This window comes from Neofelis nebulosa, chromosome 8, assembly GCF_028018385.1.
Source record: "Neofelis nebulosa isolate mNeoNeb1 chromosome 8, mNeoNeb1.pri, whole genome shotgun sequence".
In the NCBI taxonomy this organism is placed as follows: domain Eukaryota; kingdom Metazoa; phylum Chordata; class Mammalia; order Carnivora; family Felidae; genus Neofelis; species Neofelis nebulosa.
In genome coordinates, this window is record NC_080789.1 from 6,060,238 (window position 1) to 6,087,821 (window position 27,584).

Genomic DNA, 27,584 nt, shown 5'->3' on the forward strand with positions numbered 1-27,584 from the left:
CATCTTGAAGCGAATAGGAAAACACACTTTGTCTCCCTGTGGCCACACAGACATCGACGAGTGCTCCTTCGAGAGGACCTGCGACCACATCTGCATCAACTCCCCGGGCAGCTTCCAGTGCCTGTGTCACCGCGGCTACACACTCTACGGGACAACCCACTGCGGAGGTCTGCAGCCCGCCCGCCAGGGCCACCTCCCCCCCGAGGCACGCGCCTGGCCACACGGCCACCCACGCTGCGCCCCACACCCTCACCCTGACCTTGACTCCGGAGGGCCGGGAGGGGACCTAAGCAAGGCTGGGGGCTGGTGGGCAGAGGGGCTCAGCCAAGAGCAGAGTGGAGGATGGGGGAGGGAGCGGCAAGCGTCTGCTAAGGGGCCCGGCCTCTGCCAGGCTGTGGCCTCAGGCCTGCGGACGGCAGCTCCAGAGGACCTCGGTCCGGATCGGGGATGACTGCCACACAGAGAATCCCACAGATGGCTCATGCCAGCGGGAGAGGGTGACGACAGAGAAGGGAGGCGTGTGGAGACAGTGGGGGGACCCTAAAGGAGAGGTGTCCGGCACAAGGTGAAGGAAGCAGGCCAGAAGGATCAGCACGTGCAAAGTCACCGAGGCAGCACCGAGGGGCCAAGAAGCAGCCTGTAGAGCCCCGTGAGGGAAGGAGAACGTGGTGGGAGATGCAGGCAGGGAGGAGGCAAGGCTTGGTGAGCCCTGGAGGTGACTTGGGTTTTACCCCCAGGGCGAAGAGAGACTGTTGGAGGGTTTGAGTAGGGGTGTGACATGGCCATGTCCGTGTAACGAGGTCACTAGCTGCCACGTGTTTGGGAGAGAGGAACCCGGGGCACCAATAGGGAGGCAACTCCAGGCATGGGAGCCAGAGCTCCAGAGCTCGGGTGAAGTCGGGGGGGAGGGGGGGGGGGGCGGCGTCCAGAGAAGGGGAAGGTTCTAGATGTGCTTAGCTATAGACGATGGGACTTGGAGAGGCGCAGGGCGGCAGGTGAAGGTGGGAAGAGATCAGAATGGCCCCGAGGTCCTAGGGGCCTCATTTCCTGTGACCACACTCCCTCTGCTGGGCGGCTCTGCGGGTGGGATGGGGTCAGACAGCGACATGATCGGGCACAGCTGGTGTGGGGCACGGGGGTGGCTCCTGGGGTGGGCTGCAGATTCTTCTGGAGGGACCCCCCCCAAAACCCGGGCACTAGCTCCCCTGGGCCTGCCGCTGCCCAAATCCCGGCCACCCAGATGCTCAGAGCCGGGCACCCCAGTGTGAGTGTGGCCCAGCCCGTCCCCATCTCCAGGGGGGGCCATGGTTCCTTGGTGGTCAGCGAAGGAAGGGCCTCGGAGGCGGCTTCCTTGACACTGGGGCCCGGGGCCCAGGAGGGAGCGGCCCTGGTAAGAGAAGCCTCACGACCGGGCCCCATGAGACCTGCTTGGCACTTTAATTTTGTGCCGCCTCTGCCCTCCCCCCCAGTCTGGGCACAGCCGCTCAAGTTCAGCAAACCGCTACGGTCCCCGGCGGGGGAGGGACGTGGGCCGGCGTCCGCGTGTGTGTGCGCTCCCGCGTGTGACGCGTGCGGCCGCACGTCTGCATCCGAGGACGGTGTCGGGCTGTCGTCGGGGTCGGGATCCTCGGCCCTCTCGTCCTGGGCGGCCCTGCCCTGCCAGCCTCCCGCCCTCACCCCCACCTGCGCTTGCAGACGTGGACGAGTGCAGCGTGAACAACGGGAGCTGCGACCAGGGCTGCGTCAACACCAAGGGCAGCTACGAATGCGTCTGTCCCCCGGGGAGGCGGCTCCACTGGAACCGGAAGGACTGTGTGGGTGAGTGGGGACCCACGAGGAGGGCCTGGGCGCTGGCTTCCCCCCTTCCACCCGGGGCCTGGGCGGGAGGGGCAGGGGCCTGTCAGGGCGGGGCGAGCGGCACGGGGGCGACCTCGCCTGGGATGCGGCTGACGGGAAGCGGGGCTTGCGGAAGAGGGCACACTTGGGGTGCGTCAGAGGCACAGAAGCGGACCTGTGGGGGGGGAGGGGTCACCGAGGTGAAGGCCCGGGGCTCAGGGCGTGCAGCTTGAGGCCCCCCCTTGTCCTGCCCAGGAAGCTGGGAGAGGGGAGGGGCTGGTTACTCGGGCTGCAGCGGCACCAGGGCCCGGAGGGGAGCCCCTGGGTCTTGGCATCCCCGCCACCTGCCCAGGCCACCAGCCCCACAGCGTCCGACACAGGTAGGGAGATGGGCTCCCAGAGAGCGTGGGGTTCCCGTGTCCTCCGCTGACTTGCACCGGAGACGGGGCAGCTCTGGGCTGAACTCTGGACAACCCCCCACATTCTCTGGTTTTACGAGCACATGATTGCCCACCAGGCACCAGGCCTGTTCTGGGTGCTGGGGCCACGGCCCCGAAAGGGCTCTCGGATCCCTGCCCCGCGGTGCTCTAACATGCCCGGGGTAGTCAGAGCGAGCCTTTTAAACCTGACTCGGGGTGTGTCCCTCCCTGCTCAGAGCCCTCCAGGACCCCTCTCCAAGCGGAAGCAAAACCAGAATTCTTAGGGTGGCCCAGAGGCTTCTACACCCTGGCCTGGTGGCCTTCTGCCCTCACCCGCATTCGCCCCATGCCAGCCTCAGTGACCTCGACCCCCCCCAACTGACGTGACTGTGCCCGTGCTCTCCTCTTGGCCTGGAGTCTCCTCGCCCCTGTAGCTGTCTGCTCTGGGCGGCCTTCCCTGAGCACCTCCGCCCCCCTCCCGCCCCCCTGCCTCCCCACTTTGCTTTTTCTGTCATTGGGCTTCCCACCGCCAGACGTATGCGCGCTTTACGCGGCTGAGCACATATTCCTGTCTTGTTCGCCACTGAATCCCCAGCGCCTAGAACAGAGCCTGGCAGTTGTAAGCGCTCAGTAAATACTTGCTGAACGAATGAGTGAACGTATTAAAGAATGGATACCGTCACTCGCCATCTGATACCAAAAGGCTGAATGTATTGCTCGCTTAAGTAAGGAATGCTGTGCTGTTCAGGCAGTCTTGGTGAGCAAAGCAGACCGCTGGTCTCGTCCTGAGTTGCAGGGGGGAGCCCGTTAGGGGCTGTGCTGGAGACAAAGGATTGGGTGGTATGTGACCCGGGGTGTGGCTTGTGCTGCGTACCGAGGAAGAATGGGTTGACTCCAGCCTTGGTAGACTGATCGCTGAGTGAATCTGCCACCCGATGGCTGAATCTCCAAGCCTGGGGCTGTCGTGGATGGATTGGCTTTCAGAGACGTGTCTACTGACTGGTTAGGGTCCTGCCAGGCCTGCCATTTACTTGTTACCAAAGCTGCGGGCCAGCAGGCTTTCCCTAGGGAAGGGGGAAGGGGCATTTTTATTCTCAGCACCCTTCCGGCCGCCCCGCCCTCCGTCAGCGCTGCAGGAGAGGCCGCGGGGGCTTGTCTAGGTCCTCACGCTGCCGCCCACCCCCCACAAAGGGTCATCGGGGGTCTGATTGTCTGTCACTGTCAGTCCGCGGGATCTTACCCCGTTCCTGTATCTTAAGTCATCTGCCAGGACCACGGTGACGACGTAGAAGCAGTTAGCATTCTGGACGCTAGATGTGGGGTGACTGACACGAACAAGCGTAACCTTGTTGGAAGGTGCCGGAAGGCCCTCCAGACCCGTGATCTAAGAGTTCCCCGGGGCTGACCAAGAAAACTGGTTCCACCAACTCCCCGAGGCCACCCTCGGCGTTCAGGTTGCTTTCCCTCATTACCGCAATGTGGGTTGTCCCAGCACCTCTGCTGCGAGTCCAGGTTCAGAGTGAAGGGCTGGCAGTGACACACCCCCACGGTGGCCAAAAGAAAATCCAGGGTCTTCCTGTTACCCACGACCGCTTGCACCAGGAAGACAGACTGGTCCGTCCTGCCCCCCCGCACCATGCCGTGACTGTGTTATTGTCACCCAACACGAGGGGCACGTCTTCGATGACCACTTGGAGCTGTCCGATTCCTACGCGTGGGACCGACGGCCTCCATGATCAGTTCCACCAGGTGCTGTTGGTGTCTCTCGGAAGGGTGTTCTAGCTTCAGATGATTCGCAAGAAGGCGGCGTTCACCGAGGGGTGGGGAGAGCCACCCACTCGGGACAGTGCGAGAGCCCCGCAGAACAGTCAGCTTGCGGTCCTGGGTGGCGCTGACGAGCCAGATCCCATACAAGAGATGGGCTCCACCTCCGGGGGGCTGTAGGGATACTGTCTGTGGGTGTTGGGTTGTGATAGCCAGTCGGTTATGTTGCCAGATAGCAGAATCCACCTCTCCCAGCACAAGGGCGTCCTCCTTCTCTTCTCTGTATGGTCTACAAAGAGGGGCGTAATTAATAAGGCATGCGTAACTCACTTTATCCTGCTTTTCGGTATCCATTTCCCCAGCTGTAGTTTGGGAGGACGGATCTAAAGAATTACGATGGTGGCTGTCAGTAGCAAGGCCAGGAGCCAGGCCAGTTATCATTGGCAAAGGAAGCGTGATAGGGTAAATCAAAAGTGTATATAACCTTAAATGCATCAGGTGGGAAAGCGTGACCCGAAGAATGAAGCCCAAAGGCGTGTAACGGAGTGTGTGGAAAACAGTGGTTGCAAGCATCAGGGAGAATTCATCCCAGTGGTCTTAGGCGAGAGCTTCGTAACCGCTGCTACCTGTCCCGAGCATCTTGGGGTGTAGCTGGTTTGTGTGCAACCAGCTTCTGGAGCTTCTCAGGAACCCCACCCAGTTCAAGAGCTGTCAGTTGTGCACTTTGTAGTAAGTTCTGAAAAAGCCACCTCTGTTTTCCCCCCAAAGATACGGGGTAAAAAGACAGTGAACCTTCCGAGTGATTTACGAATTACCCTCCCAGTAAAAGGGTGTCTGCATATTTCTAAATAAATGAGTCGGAATGTCCCAAATAAGGAACACAAGGTCTAGTATATTTTAGCTCCTACGAGTGCTGGGGTTTTTTCCAACAAGCAACTGCTTTGGTTCACTCAGAAAGGAAACGTGGTTATTATGAGCGCACATGTATAACCCATAAAATCCACTTGGGGATGCCCAAGGGGTCCCCGAGGGTTTGGTTCCAGTCCTGCGCTGTCCTGGGAGAGTTTCTCACCACGTCGTCTGCCACCACAGCCGGTTGGTTTGTCCCTACTGGGACGAGCTATCTTGAAGAAAACGTTAGCGCACGTCCATATGAGGCCGTCTGGTGGTTCCAGGGGGCCGTCCTGGCTCGCCAGATGGCACCCTCAGGGAGCTTGCCACACGACTGTCCCGCTTGGCCCCTTTCCAGAGCAGGCAGGCAGACGTCGTGTGCCTGTGCTGGAATCCCCGCGCCTCTCCACGGATGCGCCTCTCTGCACTGTCGGAAGTCCTGGCCTAGGGATCACGGTCAGAGCAGCCCATTCAGCGTGGTGATCCCAGAAGCATCTCCTCTGACTTTCATCCCTCGTAGTGTGGGCCTCCGCATTTCAGTTACGGGCAGGAAACCTCTCTGTTTCCAAAGCACTGCTAAGTCGAACGCCACAGCTGTCCGTTTACCTATCCGCCCTTTATCGGTAACAATTCCGCAGGCCCTACAGCGGGCCACAGGCTTGGCCGCCAGAGCCAGCGTGAGTCCCTTGGGGCTTGATTCCAGCCTGGACCGTTCCTGTGTATCCGGCCTTAGTATTGTCTCTCTTCCTTTTGTTTTTTGTTTTTATCGGCAGCTTTATTGAGATATCATTCCCATGCCATCCAATTCCCCCATTTAGCGCACAGCTCAGTGGTGTTTAGGAGAATCACAGGGCTGTGCAGCCACAGGCCATTTTAGGACGTCTTCATCGCCGTCCCGAAAGGAAACCCTGTGCCCATAGCAGTCAACCCCCCAGCCGTAGGCAACCACCGTCTACTTTTGTCTCTGTGGATTCGCCAATTCTGGACACTGGATAAGTGGAATCGTGTGCCATGTGGCCTCTTGTGACTGGCTTGTTATTTCATTTAGCCTCATGTTTTCAAGGTTCACCCATGCTGTAGCCCGCGTCACTGCTTTGTTCCTTTTTATTGCCCAGTTACACTCCATTGTATGGTTATACCACATTTTATTTATCCATTCATCATTTACCCATTCATGGATAACATTCATCCATTATCTATCCGAATAGGGCATTCGGGCTATTTCCAGTTTGGGGCCGTTATGAACAATACTGCTGTAAATACTCATGTGCACGTTTCTGTGTGCCCACATGTTTTCGCTTTCCTTGTGTATACGCCTAGGGGGAGAATGGCTGGGTCGTGCGGTAACGCTGGGTTTAACTTTTGAGGGGCTGCCAGCCTGTTTTCCAAAGAAGCTTCACCATTTGACACCCACCAGCAGTGGATAAGGTTCCATTTTCTCCACATCCTCACCCACACTTGTTATTTTCTGACTTTTTGATTATAGCCGACCCCGTGGGGGCGAAACGCTTTCTCATTGCAGTTTGGATTTCCCTGACGGCTAGTGGTGTTGAGCACCTTTTCGTGTGCTTGTTGGCTGTTTGTAGATCTTCTTTCAAGAAATGTCTATTCAGATCTTTTGCCCATTTTGTAATTGTGCTATTTGTCTTTATTATTCGGTTATGAGACATCTACATATAATCTACGTATATTCTCACCAGATACAGGGTCAGCGAGGAATTTTCCCCATTCTGTGAATTGTCTTTTCATTCTCTTGGCGGTGTCTTTTGAAGCACAAAGGTTCATAAAGCACAATTTTCATAAAGTCCAATCTACCTATTTGTTTCCTTTTGGATGTCATTTTTAAGAAACCACTGAATAATCCAATCTTCGTAAATCCCAAAGATTTACACCTGTTTTCTTCTAAAAAGCTTTAGCATTGTAGCTCTTAGGTCTTTGATCCACGGTGCATTAATTTTTGTATGGTGTGAGATAGGGATCCAGCGTCATTCTTTTGTGTCCGGATATCCAGATGTCACCATGCCAATCGTTGAGACCATTCTTTTTCCCCACTGAATGACCTTGCCATCCTCTTGAAATCGATTGGCTGTAAATGTGTGGGTCTAGTTCTGGACTGTCTTTTCCATTGTTCTGTTTGTCTTATGTCTGTAGCCCACTGTCTTGATTAATGTAGCTTTCTAGTAAGTTTTTAAATCATGATGTGAGAGTCTTCCAACTTAGTCTTTTGGTGTTCACGATTGATCTGGCTGTTCTTAAACTTACCTTGAATTTCCATATGAATTTTTAAATCTCTTCATTTTTTAAGACAGGTGCCTTCAACAAACAGTATTAAGTCAGGATTTGGCTTGGAATGTCCAAAAGATCTGTTCTGGATATGAACGCTTCTGAAGTACAGACACCCAAAGATGAGTTTCCTCCTCAGGAAGGGGTAGGAGTTGCTCCGTGGTAACATGAGAAGGATAAAGGAACCAGATACCATAATTAGTTCAATGACAAGCAGAAAAAATACCGGGTGCTCCCGGTTCACGGTGGGGATCATACTGCGTGTGGTACCCTTGGATTGAAGGTGATTCTGGGACAAGACCTAAAGATGCTCCAACTGCTTTAGCCAAGGCATTGCCCCGAGGCAGGGAGGACACGCCTTGGCCATGGATGTTTGCCATGCTGTTGACCTTGCGTCCTGAGAGCATGGCCTAACTTTTGTGTGTTCATTACCAAAAAATATGTATGTGTATGGCAGTCCGGGAACACTCAGTCTGGACTCTTCCTGGACTCCGTTCCATTTGTTCTACTGAAGTTGTGGGAGCTTTGCCCCAGGGATCCTGGTTTTTTAAATCTTTTTTTTTTCTTTTAATTTTTTTTTTTTAATGTTTATTTATTTTTGAGACAGAGAGAGACAGAGCATGAATGGGGGAGGGTCAGAGAAAGAGGGAGACACAGAATCTGAAACAGGCTCCGGGCTCTGAGCGGTCAGCCCAGAGCCCGACGTGGGGCTCGAACTCACGGACCGCGAGATCGTGACCTGACCCGAAGTCGGCGCTCAACCGACTGAGCCACCCAGGCGCCCCTAAATCGTTTTAATGTTTATTAATTTTTGAGAGAGGGAGGGGTAGCGAGAGGGAGACAGAGGACCCGAACGAAGCAGGCTCTATGCTGACAGCAGAGAGGACTCAAACTCATGAACCACGAGATCGTGACCTGAGCCAAAGTCAGAGACTTAACCAACTGAGCCACCCAGGCGCCCTGGGGTCCTGTTGGTGAGTTATACGTAATACGGGTATATTAAGGCTCCTATCAGCTATAATCTGAATTATGTAGGAGGATTTTCAGGGACTTGTAAAAGTAACCTCACAGGTATTATTCAGGTGTATTATATTTAGGCATATTTTTAGCTGGCAGTTCCATTTGTGGAGGAGATCCTGCCCCACTACCTGGGTAGGGGCTTTGACCCACAGAAGGGAGGGCTGTCGTCTGATAACGGCCCCCAAGGAGCGGTCGCAGGTTGGAGGTTGGGAAAGAGCCGAGGCTTGTCAGAGTCTCACTACTTGCGTGGTTGATGCAGTAAACCAGAGCAAATCAAGGTCACGGCCGCCAGGCCTTCTGCAACTTCTCGCCCACTTTCGGAGCTGCCTCTTACTACTACTTTCGTGTTCTCCCACAACCTGACATCCTTACTTTAACGATACTTTTTCTTTCTTTTTTTTTCCCCCCCACTTACCACCGGTCGGTTTGCCTTCCCTCTTGCTTGTTAGGTGGTGACTTTAAGCTTTTCTCTGGGCTTTGGCATTCCGTGATGGTGGACTCAGCGGTGCACGTGGTGGGTCAGAGATTCTGCCCACATACAGCTAGCGAGCTAGGCTGCTGCTGCTTCAGGGCGCCAGGAAAGTTCTGGAAGTCCTGGAGCCCTTGGGCCAGAGACGAAGGACTTCTGTACACAGCACGGCAACCTAGCACATTTGTGCGGGTTCCCCTTCGCCCACCCCCACGTCCCATCTGCGCCCTTGACGCCGTGCAGGTAGAGACCTTGCATCGCAGCCGAGGGAGGGAACAGAGCCAGCCTGCTGCTTCTCCAGGGGGGAGATGTTCCCTCATCCCCGAGGCTGCTGGAGGCAAACACGACCCTGAGAAATTGTCCGGGGACTGTGCATCCTCAGCGTCCCCGCAAGAGCACACAGGATGCTCGGGGCCAGGAGGGTCTGCCTCTCCCAACGAGCGACCCCCGTGAGGACAAGAAGGCTGTGTTGCTGTCCGCCAGAGTCAGTGACAGTCCCCTTTAGGAATTTAGAGACAGTCCGGGGAACGGTTGGGGGCTGACGTCTCCCCTGGAAGTTTGCCGATGCTTGTCCCGCTGCGTGTTAACCAGCGTGAACGTCGGTTCTTCTGCAGGGGGTTTTATTTGAAGGTTCTTGATTCTTTGGTCTTGTGTTTATCTGGGGTTTTACCTGGAGCGCCAGGGGTTTGTTTGCATTTCTAGATTATTTGCTTTCTAAGACTCCTTGAAAATGTTCAGCCACATGTCAGAGACCATCCAGATGGGCAGCTTCCCCTCTCAGCTTGCTTTTCCGGCTACGTCCCCTGTTTCAGCCCGTCGGCTGGAGCAGCTCGACCGCTGGTGACAGACACTGGGTGCGACGCTTCCAGAGGCGAGTTCATCTCAGCCAGTTGTCACCGGCCAGTTTGTTTTTCCACGAAATCTGTTCCGATTTTGCCATGGCCGCAGACCTGTCAGTCTCCTGGGAGTCTGGGGACTTCTGTCATCCTCAAAAGATTAAAAATCACATGAGAAACTCTGGGGGGCTTAATTTGGGGGACGTCTTTAGACACCTGATGGCCGTGTCCAGCGGCTGCCCCGGAGAGGGGCTCCCAGTGACCACGACCTCACGTGCTTCGAGGTCAGTCACTGCCACGAAGCCTGTGTCCACTGTCAGTTCTTCCCTTACTCACAGGGGCATGGGCACCTGCCCTAGAGAATCCAGCCCTGCCCTCCGGCCCAGGCCAGCGGCATGACCCTTGCCACAGACGGCCTGGACTGGTCAGAGGGAGGACGGACCCTGCCATCCCCCAGCCCCTTCCCACCGAGGTCTGGCCACGGGGCAGAGGTGTGGTGGGAGTCCCTGATGGTCCACGTTCAAGGGCAGGGCCTCCAGAAAGCCTCCACCCTGGCCCCCTCCGACCTGCTCTTATGTCTTCCCTCTCCTCAGAGACCGGCAGGTGCCTTTCCCGGGCCAAAGCCTCAACCTGGGCCCAGCTGTCCTGCAGCAGGGTGGGCGGCGTGGAGAGGTGCTCCCTGTTCTGCCCCGCCCACTCACTCTTCGTGCCAGGTAACCTGAGGCCGTCCCCGGGAGGGGATGAGGGAGTGGGGGGCTCCTTCCCTGAGGTGCAGCCCCTGCTCCCTTCCGTTCTCCAGGAAAGAGCCCAACCTAGGAATGAACCCACCCACCCACCCCCACCCCCACCCAGCCCCCGGCCTTGATCGCCAAGTGATCCCGGCCCGCTGGCTGGTTCTCCGCGGGCCACGGCATCCCTCCCAACAAGTGTGGCGGGCTCGTTCCCGCCCAGCCACTTACCCAGAGCGATCTCTCTCAGACCTCTAGGATCAGGGGCCCCTGGCGGGGAGGTGGGGGGCACCCAAGTCCATCTGGCCACCGGCCTCTCCGCAGACTCGGAAAACAGCTACAGCCTGAGCTGCGGCGTCCCGGGTCTCCAGGGCAAGACGCCACAGAAGCGAAACAGCACCAGCTCCAGCGCTGGCCCCAGCTGCTCAGGTACCCCCGGCCTGTCCGTGCTGCCCGTGCCCGGGTGAGCCCTGGACTTGGCGTCCAGGGCCCTGCTGGGGCGAGAGGGAGGGGCGCTGTCCGGGGAAGAGCTTCCTGGCCGGAGGCCTGCCCCGCACGGTCCAGGGTCCTGGGGGGCTGAGAGCAGTGCTGGGACCTACGAGCAACTGCTCTGCGGGCTGAGTCCCAGCCCAGGGGCAGCAAGCCGCGGAGGGAAGGGCCCTTCCAGCTCGGAGGCTCTGGGCCGCGGCTCCAGTGACCCCGAGGTGCTAGGAGCCTGTGGGTCTCAGGCTCCGTTTCGGTGAAGTGACTCACGTGTGCTGTGAGCACGAGGTCCGGGCAGTACTGGAGGCCCAGCCCCCTCCCACGCCCCTTGGGACCCACCAGCCAGGTCCCAGGCGGCCCGGCAGACGCAGGAGGTTGTCTCCAGCAGCTTTTCCCATTCGGGATGTTGAATTCAATGATATGGGGGCATCTGTGTCCATTTCACACACACAGGATGTGAGTCTAAGTATCTGCGATCGTAGGATTCTTCAGTACCAGCAGCTGTGGTTGGCTCTTTAAAGGAATCAGCAGTGTGTTGATTAACACACACAGTGAATAACAGCACCTGTGTTATTTCAAACCCCCTTCCCTCCGTTGCTTCCCTCTCTTTTCTGTTCTAACCCCGTTTCCCAGCAGCATGAGCCACGTGCCCCGGCCGCGCTGATGGGGGAGGAGGCGGGAGGCCTCCCTCTCCTCCTCCACAGGAGACCTCTGGCTGGGTGGCCCCCTGGCTTGAGTTTGACCCCGCCGTCCACACGCCCACCTTCTTCAGGCCTTGCGGGGAGAGAAATGAGGCAGTGGAGGCTCCCCGGCCCCAGCTCCCAGTGGATCTGTCCCACTGGCGGCCCCCTGTGTAGCCCGCGGCCCCACCACCTCCCTGCCTGCAGGAGAGGCCGCCACCGGGGGGGGGTCTGGGCTTTCCCCAGGTGCGCCTGCCTCCATCAGGCAGAAGGCCCGTTTCAAGATCCGAGATGCCAGGTGCCGCCTCTGGGCCCACAGCCAGGAGCCAGCAAAGGAGGCCCCGAGGCAGCCGCTGCTGGGTGAGTGGGCGGCCGTGGCACTGACCCACACGGGGGTGGCGGGGGTCCCCGTGCCTGGGAGCTGGGAGCCCAGGGGCCAGTGGGGCTGGGCTTCAAGCGTGGGGGCCTCTCCTTGTCCTCCCCATCACGGTCCCTGAGCCCCAGGAGCCACGCCTGAAGCACCAGAGACAGTGGTGGTGTCCCTCGGGAGGAAGGCCGGCATTTGAGTGGAAAATTCAGGTCCCCCAGCATCCCCGGGGCCCGTTGCCCCTGCCCCACCTGGAGCGGGTTAGATGAGCTCCCCCAGGGCAAGTGCAGCCTGATTGTGTCCAGAAGGCCTCGTGGGAGTCGGGCAGTGGCTCATCCTTGAATGAGGGAGGCCAAGAAGGACGTTCCAGGCTTCTGACCCCAGGGGGGTCAGGGGTTAGCGTAGGGAAAGCCCGATGAGAAGAGCCGGGGCGAAAAGCATCCCGGCTCTGTTTCCACCAAGATTCCCGGACACCTTAGGACTCCTTTTCCAGACCTAACAGAGCCCGGCGCCCGAGCAGCCCCGACCCGGGCCGGGCCCCACGGAACTGAGCGGCACGGCTCCACGAAGCGAGTACGCGCCAGGCGCCTCCGCCTGCAGCGGTTTGACGGACTCAGAATGGCTGGTGCGGGGCGTGGCTCAGCCACCAGCCCCGCGTGAGACCCGGAGCCAGCCTGGCCTTCTCCAGCCTCGGTTTCCCCATCCGCACCGCAGGCCGTTAGGCGAAGCGGGAGCCCCGCCGGTGGCGATCTGTGCGCGGGGCTCGGGAGGACCCTGCTTCCTGCCCTGTGCCACCTGCGCCACAGCGGTCCCTTCTCTGTCCAGAAAACTGCCACGTGACCTTTGTGAGCTTCAAGTGTGACTCCTCCAAGAAGAGGCGCCGTGGCCGGAAGTCCCCATCCAAGGAGGTGACCCACATCACGGCGGAGTTCGAGGTGGAGGCAAAGACGGACGAGGCCTCAGGTGGGTGAGGCTCCTGAAGGCCGGAGGGAGGACACAGGATGCGGGGGGGGGGGGGGGGGCTGGCGGGGTCCGGGCTCCCACCCGAGCCACGGCTCCTGGACATAGAGGCCCAGCCAGGCAGATGGGGGGACTGGTGCGGGTCGGCGCCGGGTCCTTAAAACAGCTGCCTGTAGCCCGGGGTGGGAGAGGAGGCCCAGGGCAGTGAGAGGAACGGGGCTCAGGGGCCCACATGATGGCCACACGGCCTCTCCCAACCGTCCCCCGTGCGCTCGCTGGGGCCCGGAAGGGCCTAACGCCTGTGGCCTTTCCGGAACAACTGAGCCACTGGCCTGCCTTTCCCATGTTCCAGAAGGGGGCTTACGTGGCCGGCTTGTGTTTCGTGTCCGTGCTTTCTGAGCTCTGTCAACAGACGTGTGCTGCGTGTGCCCAGCGCTGGGCACCGTGGAAAGAGGGGACCAGACCAGGGTCCTCACGCTGGCGGCACCCCCAGCCACGGGGAGGCCGACGCGCACACAAACTACCCGGTGCCAAGGGAGACCCCCGGGGTGGGGGGCACAGAGCTGAGGCGTCTCCCCGAGAGAGGAGCCCGGGAGGTCCTCCCAGAAGAGGTGCCGTGTGAATCAGGGCTTGAAATCAAAGATCCAGTGGAAAAGGTGGCAGGCAATGGCCTTCAGGCAGAGGGAATGGAACGGGCAAAGGCACAGAGGTCAGAGAGAACGGAGTGTGTTCAGGAGGGCAGGGCGGAAAGTGGAGTCCACGGTGGGTGTCGGAGGACTGGGGGCCAGGGCTGGCACGGCGGGCGGGGGCCCCACCACGAGGGGCCTTGGGTTCAAGGCCAGAGAGCTGGCTGTCATCCTGGGAACAGTGGCGGCCTCAAGGCTGTTTGAGTGGCAGGGAGGGGCGCCCGTCCGTGAGCCGTGCCCTAGGGAGGTGACGCGTCGCGGTGGCAGAGGCCTGCTGGGCGGCCTGGGGAAGGTCCTGCCTGTCGGATCCTCCTCGGTCTCCTCATCTGTCAGGTGGACGCAACAAGGGGGCCTGCGGCCGCTGCGAGCCTGTGCCCTCGGCAGAGGCCTGGCAGAGGGGCAGCTCGGGAAGAGGCAGTCCCGAGGGGCTGTGAGTGACCGTCCCTCCCGCCCCTGCAGACACCTGTGAGGCCGACTGCATGCGGAAGCGCGCGGAGCAGAGCTTACAGGCCGCCATCAAGACTCTGCGGAGGTCCATCGGCCGACAGCAGTTCTCCATCCAGGTCGCAGGCACAGAGTACGCGATGGCCCAGTGGCCGGCCAAGGCCCCGGAGGGCCCGGGGGCGTGCAGCACGGGCCAGGTGCTACAGGACGGGAAATGCGGTGCGTCCCTGCCCGCGGCCACTGGGATGCCCACTGGGCAAACTCCCTCTGCCCTTCCTTCCACGGGTGGCCTGGGTAAACAGATGCCTCGGGAGGGGACAGTCAGACGCAGAAGCCTGCCAGGGAGAAGCGCTGTCGTGCTCGTCATCATGGCTGTCGTTTGAGGAACGTTCCCCTGGTGCTGCCCCCTGGGCAACGCTCTTGCCGGGCAGACATTTGTACATCTGACCCTCGCCATAATCCTGAGGACGGGTGGGACAGGGAGAGCACAGGCTGGCACGGCCACAGTGAAGGGGCAGTGGGGGGCGTGAGGACTAGTCCATGTGGCTAGAGAAGGCTTCCCAGCGGAGGCCACGTAGGAGCCGAGGGCAAAGGAGCAGCAGGGCAAGGATGCACAGGAGGCCGAGGCTGCCCAGAGTGCGGCACCCGCTGCGGGGAGCATCGGCTTCAGGGGGCACCAGCTGCGGGGAGCAGGTGAGGCCAGGCCCCCAGCGGGAGCTCGGCCAGGGCAGCCAGCCGGGGCCCAGGCCCAGGCCGCAGGTGACCTGACCAAGCAGGGGAGCAGCCTTACCTGCTCTCTCATCAGGAGAAGGCTTCCCGGTGGGAGGACCACAGAGGGGAGGCCCCGTGGGAGCCGGCAGAGCCTTGAACGGGGATCGGGGCTGGCAGCAGGCCAGGAAGGAATGAGGCGCATTGTGAGTGCACTCTGGGGGGGCAGCTGTGCGGGGGGGAGGAGGGGAGAGGCTTCGAGGGGGTGGAGGGGCTGGTGGAGGGTGTTCTGTCTGTCCTCCTGTGCTCAGACGCATCCGAGTCGTCCTCGCGAAGACGTCGAATGGGTGGTCGGAGCTGGGGAATCTGGAGGGTGAAGCATAGGCTGGGCCACAGAGATGAATTGGGGAGCCGGTGGAGGAGAGGCGGGGCTTAGTGGGGGGAAGGGAGGAGCGGACAGGGAGGGAGGACCACGGCCTTCGTGATGTCACTCTTTTATTTTTAATAGCTCATTCTGAAACCATTCACACATTCAGAAATATCGCCAGGCAGAGCAAGGGACTTCCGTGTTCTCCTCATCCCGATTCCCCCGTGTGCTGTGTTGCGCCCTCTGGGGTGTGTGCGCGTGTGACCCTTACACCACCATCCGGGCCGCACACCCGTTACCTTTCACCCGCTCTTCCCACAACGCCCCTGTCCTCCACACTTAGCGTCCTGTCTCCCCAGATTCCTTCATTCTGGACCAGTTCCTTGCTCTTTCCCTGCGCCTCCTGCCCCCGCTGTCCCCAAGTGCTACCGGGCCGCGCCCCCACGTTTCCGCGACCAGCCCCATTCACGCTGGACGCCTGCTCTTCAGCGCCCCCATCAGGAGGCACAGGATACTGACCCAGCCCACGGCTGGTGCCTCCACCTTAATTCACCCTTTTCCTTCCGTCTGTAACTGATGAGGATTTTTCTGGGGATGTAGTCTGAGTTTACACCAACATCCTGCTCCCCATCAGACATCCCCCCCAGCCACCAGCCGTCGCACCCGGTGGCAACTCCTGCCAGATCAGCCTCCTCTACAGTGGTTACCGGGCGGTATTCTCTATTCCTGCCGGCCCTTGTCTGTGTATAAGTTAGCGTTCTCCCGTAAGAAAGAGCTTTGCTTCCCCCCTCATTTATATATCTGTCTGCGTGTCCGCGTGGCTGTGTATTTATGTCAGTGCGGACTTAGACATTCTTCTTTTACCCAAGGGGTTGTAATCCATTCCTAACATTATTTAGCTCAGTGCTCGGATCATCCCCATTGTAGCCAGTAGGTGCCCCGTCAGACTGGCTCCCACGTCCTTGGGACGTGCCCCATGCCTCTGTCACTCAATGAGGATTCTCTGGCACAAAACCTGGACTTCCCCTGCCCCTTTGGAATCGGTCAGGGCCCCTGGACCCCTAAAGGAGGAGGAGGATATGGAAAAGCCAAAGGTGGGGTACTCATTGCTTCTAGGCCCTCCCACCGGACGGAACTAGGAAGCATAGGTTTCTATCTATGTGCAAATACACACGTACATTAGCACATGTATACATTTACATAGATACAGATGTATACACCAGAGTGCACGTGTGTGCACGTGTGTGTGTGTGCATGTGCGTGTGTGTGTTTTATAAAACCATGAGTTCACACCCGTTCAATTGAACCTCCAGTTTCCCAGGGTTCTTTCTAACCTTCTCTCTCTCTAAATGTCTTCTCCAGAGAAACATTCACTCCCTTTCTCATTTGCTCAGTCAGTTTGCTTACTCACCGGTTTGCTTGTTTGCTCAATGCAGCCAACCACACTGCTCTCCCTTCAGCCCCCCATCCCTGGACGACCCTCAGCCACCGGACCTTCCTGCCCCTGCCTCTGTCACCCGCCCCACGCCCTCTGCACCACCCCGTATCTCCTCAGATGGCAACCCCCCTACGTGAGGAAGGAAAGGGGAGGGGAGGAGAGCTGGGTTTGGATGAGGGATGCCCAGGAAGCAGTTGGTACGCAGGCCGAGGGGTCAGGGCTGGAGGGCAGGACAAGGAGGAAGGGTCTGCCCAGGACCCTGAGCGGAGCAGCCGCGATGGGGCACGAGACCAGGGTCAGGCCTCCAGGGCCTTCACAGATGGTTGCCGCCTTGCTCCTTCTCTCCTGAGATGGGTCTGGGCTCCTCCGGGCCCTTTGAGCCCCGGGGACGAGGGATGCACCCTATCTGGTAGGACAGAGCCCGAGAGACCACCCGGCCACCACTCCCACCTCTGCCACCAGCAATCTCTCCACTCTGCCTTTGCAGTGGCCTGCGGGCCTGGCACCCACTTCAGCGGAGAGCCGGGCCAGTGTGTGCCCTGCGCCCCGGGGACCTACCAGGACGGGGACGGCCAACTCAGCTGCACGCCATGCCCCAGCAGCGACGGGCTCGGCCTAGCTGGTGCCCGCAACGTGTCCGAATGTGGAGGCGAGTGCGGGCCCCCCCAGGAGGGAGGGGTTGGGATGGGGTGGGGGTGCTGGGAGTACCTCCTGTCTCCACTGAGGTCCCCAAAGCAAAGGCCTGGTACCTTGTGACAGTCTGTAAAGCTCTTTGCCGTTCGCAGAGCCCGGTATGACTCCCACGTCGCTGCCCTCACAAAGGACGCTGCAGACCCGTAGCGTCTGTGTGCCAGCGAGCACGGGCTGTACTTAGCGCACTTGAAAGTTGCAGCGTGCGGTTCAGAAAGGATTTGACAGTTTACAAATACTCAGTCACTTACAGGACAAGTTACCGTCGCAGAGGCACATAGCGCTTCACGGTTGACAAAACACATTACGTTGTGCGGAGAACTGCCTCATCGTCGAAATGCTTTATGGGGCGCCCCATATACTCGGCAAGAACTGTACTCTATAAAGAACTTTACAGTTTGCCCTGTAGATGGTTTGGAAAGCCCTTTTTTGATTTACCAAGCACAGTTTGGTTTACAAAGAGCTTTTCCACTTACATCTCACATGACCACATCTGTGAAATGGGTTCATACCCCACATCCCATCAGCCTCCCTTCCCAGGCCATCGTGGGGACCACCCAAGAGAACAGGTGGGGAAAGGTGTGCCCCCGAGGGTGGATGAGTGAGATCCTTAGGACAGCAGAGACCACAGCCAGCCTTCTCTGGGGTACAGGAGAGATCAGAGCCCAGCCCTGAGTCTCTGCGGGCTGGCCGACTGTGCCCTCTAGGAGTATGACCTCTGCTCTTGGCAGGAAGGTGACTGTTTGAGAGCAGAGAGTAGCCACTGGTAGGAACAGGGATTTCAGGGTCTGGGCTGAGAGGGCCCCCCACCCACCCCTCACTCAGTGCTGGAGCGCCCTCTACATCCGACTTCCCGCTGGATGTGCTGTCCCCTCCCGTTGTCCCAGCGGGGCCCTCAGGGACCTCACAAGCCCCCTCCCTCTGCTCGGCCCAGCCCTGCAGACAGACAAGGTGCGCCAGCCTGGAGCCCCCGTTCCTCTCGCGAGGGCACAGTGTGGTCCTTCCCCTGGGGGAAGCCCCTCTGATGGAAGTGACCTCCTCCAACCTCACACATCCCAGCTCAGCAGCAAGGCCACCTGCTCTCTAACCCGTAGCCCTTCTTGACAGTGGGAAGGGTCAAGTCAGGCCCGGCCAAGGTCCCAGAGCACCTGAGCCACTGGCAACGTCAAAACTGGGGCCAGGTCCCTCCCACCACCCCCTTAGTGCCCTTCCCCAGGGCAGGGGAGGGCTGAGAGCAGGGTTGGGACCCAGGCGCCCCCTCCGGCCAGCCTGAGCCGTGACCTCTGACTTCCAGGTCAGTGCTCCCCAGGCTTCTTCTCCCCGGATGGCTTCAGGCCCTGCCAAGCCTGCCCGGTGGGCACGTACCAGCCAGAGCCTGGGCGCACGGGCTGCTTCCCCTGCGGAGGAGGGATACTTACCAAGCACGAGGGCACAGCCTCCTTCCAAGACTGCGAGGCCAGAGGTGAGGCGCGCTGGGCTGCTGGGGGACGTTTGCCCTCCACCCCTCTCGTTTCCTGGGTGGCAGACCTCCAAGGGCAGCGGAGGAGCCGGGAGCTGTCAGGCAGCGGACGTTGGTGACCGTCACCATGCCGCACGCTAGGACAGGGACACAGGGCCCAACACAAGCCTGCCCGAGGGTCTCAGATGGGAGGGGCAGGAGGCGCAGTGGCTGTAGACGGAGCCTTGAGCCTGGCTAGAAGGAAGATTGGGGGAGGTGAAGAAATGCGGGGGCAGCAGGGACAGTGGGGCGAGGTCGGGCATCTCAGCTCACCTGGGCCGTGGGGACCCTGCGGTCCAGCCACACCTTCCCCTCCACGTCACCACGTGTCCCTGATGAGCCCGCCTCCCCGTCCACACGCTCCGGCCCGCCAAGGCCTTTGGGACAACTCTGCCCGCTCACTGACCCCCGTGTTCTTGGGAACAGACAGACTGCTCTGAAGCCTCCCTTCTGGAAGGAAAAGTCGTAACTCTCTAGCCCCACTCCCCCTCCAGTTCCTGCCAGGACTTCTCTTCCTTACTGGGAACCTTGTAGCAAAAGCGTGTGGACTCTATTTCTCTCGCGCGCCCTCTCCTGAACCCCACTAGTCAGTCTGTTGCCCCGCTGCCCCCCGGTCACCGCTCCCCTCAAGGCCAGAGCCAAGTCCACTCCCAGCCCACACCTCCCACGTGCCGGTGGCCCCAGCACGCCTCGGCCTCACCCAACCCCCGCCCGGTCGTGCTCGGGGTCCCCGGCCTGGGCACTCACTCCGGAGTCTGGACAGAAGGAGCATCTGCACGGTGACCCCACTTTCTGTCCCCAGCCCAGCCTCTGTCCCAAACTCGATGCTATACCCTCCTGCCAAGGGACGGCCCCGGACATGTCCAGCAAGCACCTGTCACCCCACGTGGCCAGAGCCCCTCATTTTGCCCCACGGCAACCCCCACTCTAGTTCACAACAGCTCCGCCTGGCCAGGTGCTCCAGGGAGACCCGGGGAGCCCTCGAGTGCTCTGCCTCTGACCTCACGCCCAGTCTGTGCGCAGCCCCTGCCAGCTCCTCTGACCGATGACTTCTCGCCACCCCACTGCCACCCGAGCCAGGCCCCTGCCGCCTGTCCTGCCACCCCTCCCCCCAGAGCGGCCGCCGGGAACATGCCAGGGCCCCGGGTGCCCTCACTCAGAGCAAAGCCTAGCATGACCCCTGGGCCCGGGAGCTCGTCCCCGTGGCCTCTGACCTCCCCCCTGGCCACACCCGGCAGCCGTGCAGCCCACCCCGGGCCCGCGCTTTGCCGCCTCCTCCCCGCAGAGAGCCTCCCGGCCAGCTGCGCACGACTCGAGTCCCCACTCAAAATCCCTGCACCTCTGGAGCCACCCCACGCCCGGCCTCACAGCGTCTCGTGTCCCATTTGCTGCCCCCGAACACACGCACGGCTGTGGGCAGGGTCGGGACCGGGCGCACGTGGCGGGGCGTCCCTGGGTGGTGGAGGAGGGCCTCGAACTCTGTGCCGAGACAGGCCTCGAGGGCAGGAGGCCCTGCCCTTGCCCACCGGCGTCCCCGCCCCACAGTGCACTGCTCCCCCGGCCACCACTACAACACCACCACCCACCGGTGCATCCGCTGCCCCGTGGGCACCTACCAGCCTGAGTTCGGCCAGAACCACTGCATCACCTGCCCGGGCAACACCAGCACCGACTTCGACGGCTCCACCAACGTCACGCACTGCAAAAGTAGGTGCCGCTCTTGCCACGGCCGGGGCGCTGGGAAGGCTGGGGGGCGTTGCCGGGGGCAGGGTGGCTGCTCACCTCGCGTGGTGCCCGCGGGCCGGCGGAGGACTCCTCCCTGCTCCGGCACGTATACCTGCCCCGCGTGACACCCGCCCACCAGGGCAGCCTGCGCCCCTGTGCCCGGCCGGGCCCTGCCCCGGGCTCCGGGCTGTGGAGGGAAAAGCCAGGCCCCGTGCGGGGCAGCCGCGGAGGCCCGGGCTGTGCCGCCCTGAAGGCACGCACGGCCGGACTGGCAGGCGGACACAGAGCGGATGACCTCGGACCCGGGAAGGACACGCTCCGTGCGTGTGGCAGCACACGGCCTTCTCGTGTCCAAGAGGAGCTCGGTTTAGCCAAAGGACATCAGTGCCGCGGGCAGCACGAGACAATTTGGGAAGCAGATACGCCGCTCCCTCACTTAGCAAGTCATTTGGGCCCGACAGGACGCTACCTTTAGTTCAGATACCTTTTAATTCATTTCTCGGAGTCCTTGGGGACGGCTCTTCCAGTGTCGTACCCTTCTCCTAAGCGACTTCTAGCCAGTTAGCCCTTTGACACTGAGCTGCTGGCATGTTGAACAGCCTGAAGGCCCGCGAAGGGGACTTAATCCTAGAGGTGGAACCCTCTGTTCCCCGGGGCATCCCCACGGCTCGTGGCCTTCAGGGGCAGAAGAGCAGGGACGGTGGGCGAGCTCCACAGAAGCAGGGTTTTATTTATTTTTTTTTTTTTTAAATCTTTTTTCAACGTTTTTTATTTATTTTTGGGACAGAGAGAGACAGAGCATGAACGGGGGAGGGGCAGAGAGAGAGGGAGACACAGAATCGGAAACAGGCTCCAGGCTCCGAGCCATCGGCCCAGAGCCCGACGCGGGGCTCGAACTCACGGACCGCGAGATCGTGACCTGGCTGAAGTCGGACGCCCAACCGACTGCGCCACCCAGGCGCCCCTATTTTTTTCTTTTTTAAGTTTATTTATTTAGAGAGAGAGAGAGAGAGAGAGAGAGAGAGAGCACCAGCAGGATAGGAGCGGAAAGAGGGAATCCCGAGCAGACTCTGCACTGTCAGCACAGAGCCCGATGTGGGCTCAAACCCCCGAACCGTGAGATCGCGACCTGAGCTGAAATCAAGAGTCGGACGCTCAATTGACTGAGCCACCCAGGCGCCCCGAGACAGGGTTTCAGATGTCCTCATGAGTCAAAGTGGAGAAACCAAATAGGAGGGGAAGCTTCTGGAAGATAAGTGTAAAAATGAAATGCTTCCCAGCAATTTTGAGTTTTATAAATGAAAACGTGTAAGAAAATGCTGTATATTTAATATTTCCACTCAGGGGCGCCTGGGTGGCTCAGTCGGTTAAGCGTCCAGCTTTGGCTCAGGTCGTGATCTCACGGTTCGTGGGTTCGAGCCCCACATCGGGCTCAGTGCCGACAGCTCGGAGCCTGAAGCCTCCATCAAATTCTGTGTCTCCTCCTCTCTCTCTGCCCCTCCCCTGCTGATGCTCTGTCTCGCTCTGTCTCTTGATAATAAATAAATGTAAAAAAAAAAAAAAAAATTTTTTTTTTGAATACTTCCCCTCAGTTCTCTTTGCGGAACTAAGGTGGCCTCCTTTGTCAGGCTGAGGCTAGAAACTATTCGGCTCACCGAGCCGTCACTTTTGGCCTCTTCGGGGTTACACGGCTTGGCTAAAAAGGAAAACAAGGGGAAGCTTGTCTCTTTCTCCTCACCATGCTGCCTGCCTGTCCCCTGAGCCGTCCTGCTCGGCCGGGAGGGTGACCACACTCGGCACCTAGCGGTGCGTGGGGTGTGGAGTGAGTGGGCGAAGTGGGGTTCAGGGAGCGGGGCCCCCCACGGGAGAGACCCCATGAGAAGCGCATCTGGAGGCCCGGCTGGCGGGGAGGCCGGGTGGAGGCCGGGCCTCTGGGGCACCCGTGCAGCCGGCCTGAGCAGGCCCTCGCGCCCCGGTGCCCACAGACCAGCACTGTGGCGGTGAGCTCGGGGACTACACGGGCTACATCGAGTCCCCCAACTACCCCGGCGACTACCCGGCCAACACGGAGTGCGTCTGGCACATCTCCCCGCCCCCCAAGCGCAGGATCCTGATCGTGGTCCCCGAGATCTTCCTGCCCGTCGAGGACGAGTGCGGGGACGTCCTGGTCATGAGGAAGAGCGGTAGGTGCAGGTGGTGGCAGGGCAGCGAGGGGCCGCCCAGGGTCACCCGTGGGCGGGCTTTCGGCGCCCCTCTGTCTGCCTCAAGCCCTGCCCCGAGGGTGGCGAGCGTGGGGCGCGCCCTGAGCGGGAGCCGGGCCCGGCCGGGTCCGGTCCCCACGCTGACCGCCAGCCAGTCTCCTCCCAGGTGTCCCGCCACCCCACCTAGGGTGAGGCCCCGGGAGCGACCCCTGCTCCGCCCGCCTCCCGCTCCCTCGGGGACTCGCAAGCGAAGGGCCAGCCTGTGCACACGCAGGACACCCCAGGGTCAGACAGCCTGAGCCTTCCCCTCTGTGAGTCACCGCGTCCCGCCCCGTCGCCCCCGTCAGAGGCTCGTAGAGGGACTTCAGGCCACGGGCAGCAGGCCGGCTCTAGCAGTGGGCGGGGTGGGTGAGGACGAGAAAGGCGGGGAAGCACCGGCGTCCCCCCAGGAACCAGGTGAAGTCTCTTGCAGCAGGTGCCTAGGCCAGGGCGCCTGACTGCTGTTGCAGGGCCGTGGGGACCACGGGGAGCAAGCTCCAGTCAGAACGTTACGGAAGGAAGAGGTGGACACAGGCAGGCACAAAACACACCTGCCCGCTCGGGGCTGGAATGTCTCTGAGGCACAGGGAGACTGAGGGGTTTCTGTCCACTCTGTTCCCCTTGTCCTGCTTGTTACCACGTGTGTGCATCGCCCACTCAGTGTAGCCGAGAGGCCAGAAAGGGCATGGTGCCTGCCCGGGATCCCACAGCCGGTCCGAGCCCAGCCCGCGACTGTCCCTCCCCCCCCCCCCCGCCACCCACTCTGTCACCTGCCCGCAGGGTTGGACTCTAGGGGGTCAGCCTCTCCCGCCTGCAGGGCACCTCAGGTAGGCTCCCCAGGGAGCAGTGAGGAGGTGGGGGACCCTTTGGCCAGCCCCACGCACCCCAGGGTCAGCAGGTTCACTCCTGTTCATCTGTTCACAGGGAGAGGGGGCTTCCCAAATGTGACCCTCCACCGCGGCCCTGGTTCGTGCTGGGTACAGGCATGAGCCCTGTCCTGGGGGAGCGTCCCTCCCTCCAGAGGGAGACAGTGACAACCCAGCAGGGAGGGGCCGTGACAGAGGGTTCACCAGAGCAGCGCAGGAACACGGCAGGCAGTCAGGAAGGCTTCCTGGACGGGGAGACACAAACCTGTCTCCGCAGGATGAGCGGGAACTGGGGTTGAGGGTGAGGACAGGCACTTGAGGCAGAGGGAACGAGGGTGGAGATCAGAGCCAGACTGTTCGGGGGACTGGATGTGGGGCCCGGGTGGCTGACTGGTGGGGGGGGGACACGCGGCCCAAAGCAGGAGGACAGGGGCCAGGTGCAGAGCTGTGGCTCAGCGAGCCACTCAGGTCCTGGGCTCTGCCCCCAGCCTCACCCACGTCCATCACCACCTACGAGACCTGCCAGACCTACGAGAGGCCCATCGCCTTCACCTCCCGCTCCCGGAAGCTCTGGATCCAGTTCAAGTCCAACGAAGGCAACAGCGGCAGAGGGTTCCAAGTGCCCTACGTCACCTACGACGGTACGTGTGGCTGTGCCGTGCGCCCAGCCCGGGCCGGCCCCGCAGACACAGAGATGACAGGCACACGGGGGCAGGGGTGGTGCAGACGAGGGAGCCTTTAGTGGCGTCTGTGGGCTTCAGCGTGAGGTGCCGCCCAGGCAGGGTTCTGAGGGTTGAGTAGGAGTTTCCCACTAGCCAAAGCTCGAGGAAAACAGTTTGGGTGCAGGGTACGGAGGTTCGGAGGCAGGACTGCTCTGGCCGAGGGCTGAAGCCTGAAAGTGGGTCGGGGCAGAGGCCAGAGGTGAGGGGGGAGGGCAGGCAGGGTCTGGAGCCTTCACCGCCCTTCCTTCCCGGCCGGCGGGCTTCGCAGAGGACTACCAGCAATTAATCGAAGACATCGTTCGCGACGGACGGCTCTACGCCTCGGAGAATCACCAGGAAATTTTAAAAGTGAGTGAGCTTCTTTATGGGAAAGGATCCGTGTGATCCCAGGATAGTGGCCTGTGATGACCCAGGGCCACCCCTGCCCCCAGGGCCCGCCCCCCACGCCCGAGACGTGAGCGGGGGAGGGTGGTGACAGGAGAGGAGGAGGGGGTGGGGGGGGGGTTGGGGGCGGGGCCTGGCTCCAGTGCGTCTGTCCCTCCAGACCGGGAGGTCCGAGGCTGGCTCCCTGGTGGGTGTCTGGCCCAGGACCTGGTGACTGGTCTTTGGGCAGCTTCCTGAGCCTCTGCTGGCCTCACTTTCCCCGCCTGTGAAATGAGCTGAAAGTCGGTAGAATCCACCCCCGCCCTCGGGACCGCCTGGCTCCTCATCTTGCTCAGGGCTTGGGAAGCAGAGCCACCTTGTCGTCGAGGGGGGCTGTGGCCGTCACGCAGCGGGCAGTGGCCAGGCCGGACCCAGGGATTTGCTCGGGCTCTGGGGGGCCGGCCCCAGCCCAGCCTGTAGGCAGACGGCTCTCCCAGCCCGGGAGCTGAGGTGGACGGGACAAGAGCAGGACCAGGCCAGTCCCCCCGCTGACCGCTATTCTAGCTGTCACTTACCCGCCCGGTGGCCCCAGGCAACCCCTCTAAGAAACGGGTGGCTCGCAGAGTTCAGGTCTTCCAGCCCCGGGCCTGGCACACCCCTGCACGTAGTAGGTGGTTTGTAGGCAGAGGGATTTGCCCCTGATGCTGCTGCAACCGGGGTGAGGCCTAGACGTTTTGGAGCCTGTTTAGTTCCTTCTGTTTAGTAGGAACCAGAAGGTCACGCTGGCCTTTCCATCAGTCCATCCTGACTCTCCTCCTCGCCCCTTCCCTGCCACCCCGGGCCCTCTGCCCTCAGCTCCAACCCTGCAGCCAAGAGCATCTCTCCAGAGCTAGAAGCGTTTCCATTATGTAGGACAAAACCTGGACCGGCAAGGCCACCACCTGCCTCCGAGCGGTTCTCAGGCCTCCACGCTCCCTCCACTCCCTCGCCAGGGCCTCTCGAGAACGTTCTTCCCCAGCCGCTCTCCTCAGTGAACGTCCCACTGTCCTGCCCTCAGCTTAGGCGCCCCTCCTCCGGGCAGGTCACAGACTCCTAGCGCCCCACGCAGCCCTCCTTGTTGGCGCCTGCCTCAGTCAACTCCCTCCCTCTCGGTGGAGGAGCCGCAGGGGGTCCTGTCCCAGCACCTGGCCCTGCTCCTGGAAAACAGGAAGAGCCCTGTGTTTCCCAAGGGCAAGGATGTGTGAGCGCCTGTGTGAGAGGGAGGGAGGGAGAGGGAGGGAGAGAGAGAGAGAGAGAGCGCATGAGCGGGCACCAGGACAGAGCCGACCCTGGGCAGCAAATGTGGCCCAAGTCTCATTGTGACAGCGAGTCCTGGTGCAGGTGGCCTCTGGCCCGTGCTTCCTGCTCAGATCCGCACGGGCCCGCCCTGAGCGCCGAGGCTCACCCTCCTCCAGTGAAGGGGCTGGTGTGTACATGGGGCTGAGCTCTCAGACCCCGGACTGTGGGCCTCAAAAGCCAGGGCCTCAGCTGCACGTCTTATTTTGGTTTGTTTGTTTTTTTAAATTTTTTTTAACGTCTATTTTTTAAAAGAGAGAGAGACAGAGGCGTGAGCGCACGAGGGGCAGAGAGAGACGGGGAGACAGAGTCCAAAGCAGGCTCCAGGCTCTAAGCCGTCAGGACGGAGCCCGACACAGGGCTCGAACTCACGAACCGCGAGATCCTGACCCGAGCCGAAGTCGGACGCTCAACCGACTGAGCCACCCGGGCGTCCCTACCTGGGTTTGGTTTTGCAGAACCCATTTGAAATAAAATATTTTGCATTGCCAAGTCCAAACCAGTAAACCCTTAAGAAATCAAAAAGCAATTCGTGGCAAAGAGAGTCTGTGGGATCCTGAAACCCACCAAGCAGTGTAGACTCTTCCTCCTCCCCCGTCCTCACGGACACCCCACCCCAGACATTGGAGAAGCGAGCGGCGGGGGCCCCCGGCCCCCCACTCGGCCTCACCACCCGCCTCGCCGTGTCTTGCAGGACAAAAAGCTCATCAAGGCCCTGTTCGACGTGCTGGCACACCCCCAGAACTATTTCAAGTACACAGCCCAGGAGTCCAAGGAGATGTTCCCACGGTCCTTCATCAAGCTGCTGCGCTCCAAAGTGTCCCGATTCCTGCGGCCCTACAAATAATGCCCGTGGAGCCGCCCAGCTTGGGGACGGCCCGGTACCCAGACGGGGAGGGAAGAGTGCCTTCCCTCCACGGCGGAAGCCAAAAGGCGGCTCCACACGCCTCCGCGCCGCCTCGGGAAGTCACCGGGGCACCTGCCCTTCGGAAACACTGACCGGCCCGTGGGGGTGAGACCGCGTCCAAGCAGAGACCCCAGCCCACCGCACCCCTCGGATCGCCCCGTTGGGAAAACACTGCTCGAGGCGGCCTTTCTCCCTCCCCCCCCCCCTCCGCCGGCTCGATTCCAGGACAGTGCCCTCTCCTGAGCGGCCAGGACGCTCTGTGCCACCACGCGGCCGGGTCCTGGGCAGAGTGCACGTTTCGGGGGTCACGGGTGGCCTCACCCGATGCCTCAAGAGAGAGGGGAGTGTGGCTGCCTCTGTCTCCAGGCAGGCTCTGAGAGGCCTAATCGGAGACAGGAAGCCAGGCTGTGGAAGGAGGGGTGCGGGAAGGCATCTGGGAAGCTCTGATAAGCCAGTGTCTACACCTGCAAGGCATCCACACCCCGACTCCTCCGGCCTCGGGCCCAGGACGCAGGCGCTGTGTGGCGGGGCTCTAAGGATTCTGTGATGGGACAGAAAAGAGCTGCTGGTGGAGGAAACTGTAGATTTGTGCTTTTCCTTGATAGAGCATCTAATTAAGTCCTATATATATATAAATATAAAGATAAATATATATATACTTCTATTTGTGGGTACTTTAGGAAAATGCTCTTTAGTAACTATAAATACGAATTGCAACCCATCTCTTCCCCCACGAGCTGTCGCCGGCATCCCTGAGTGACTCACCCCTCCCCAGGAGCGTGCTGCCCCTGTGTCTGTGGGCCAGGAGCCTCCGGGAAGGGGAGAAGGTAGGAGGGAGCCTGCAGGAAGGGGAGACGGC

At 60.7% G+C, this 27,584-nt stretch overlaps 1 protein-coding gene across 2 annotated transcripts in view; it reads left to right on the top strand.

Moving 5' to 3' along the window:
• SCUBE1 (signal peptide, CUB domain and EGF like domain containing 1) overlaps positions 1 to 27,377 on the top strand; it is a 130,633-nt gene extending 103,256 nt beyond the window's left edge. For both annotated transcript variants that reach the window (XM_058741094.1, XM_058741095.1), the window contains 14 exons: positions 51 to 167; positions 1,696 to 1,818; positions 10,112 to 10,231; positions 10,571 to 10,675; positions 11,656 to 11,769; positions 12,602 to 12,739; positions 13,882 to 14,085; positions 16,867 to 17,028; positions 18,364 to 18,531; positions 20,113 to 20,274; positions 22,278 to 22,475; positions 23,887 to 24,039; positions 24,389 to 24,468; positions 26,513 to 27,377. In XM_058741094.1, the coding sequence (XP_058597077.1) occupies positions 51 to 167; positions 1,696 to 1,818; positions 10,112 to 10,231; positions 10,571 to 10,675; positions 11,656 to 11,769; positions 12,602 to 12,739; positions 13,882 to 14,085; positions 16,867 to 17,028; positions 18,364 to 18,531; positions 20,113 to 20,274; positions 22,278 to 22,475; positions 23,887 to 24,039; positions 24,389 to 24,468; positions 26,513 to 26,665 (1,997 nt within the window). In that variant the 3' untranslated portion in view covers positions 26,666 to 27,377. The remainder of the gene's footprint in view (positions 1 to 50; positions 168 to 1,695; positions 1,819 to 10,111; positions 10,232 to 10,570; positions 10,676 to 11,655; positions 11,770 to 12,601; positions 12,740 to 13,881; positions 14,086 to 16,866; positions 17,029 to 18,363; positions 18,532 to 20,112; positions 20,275 to 22,277; positions 22,476 to 23,886; positions 24,040 to 24,388; positions 24,469 to 26,512) is intronic.
• Positions 27,378 to 27,584: the final 207 nt, after the last annotated feature.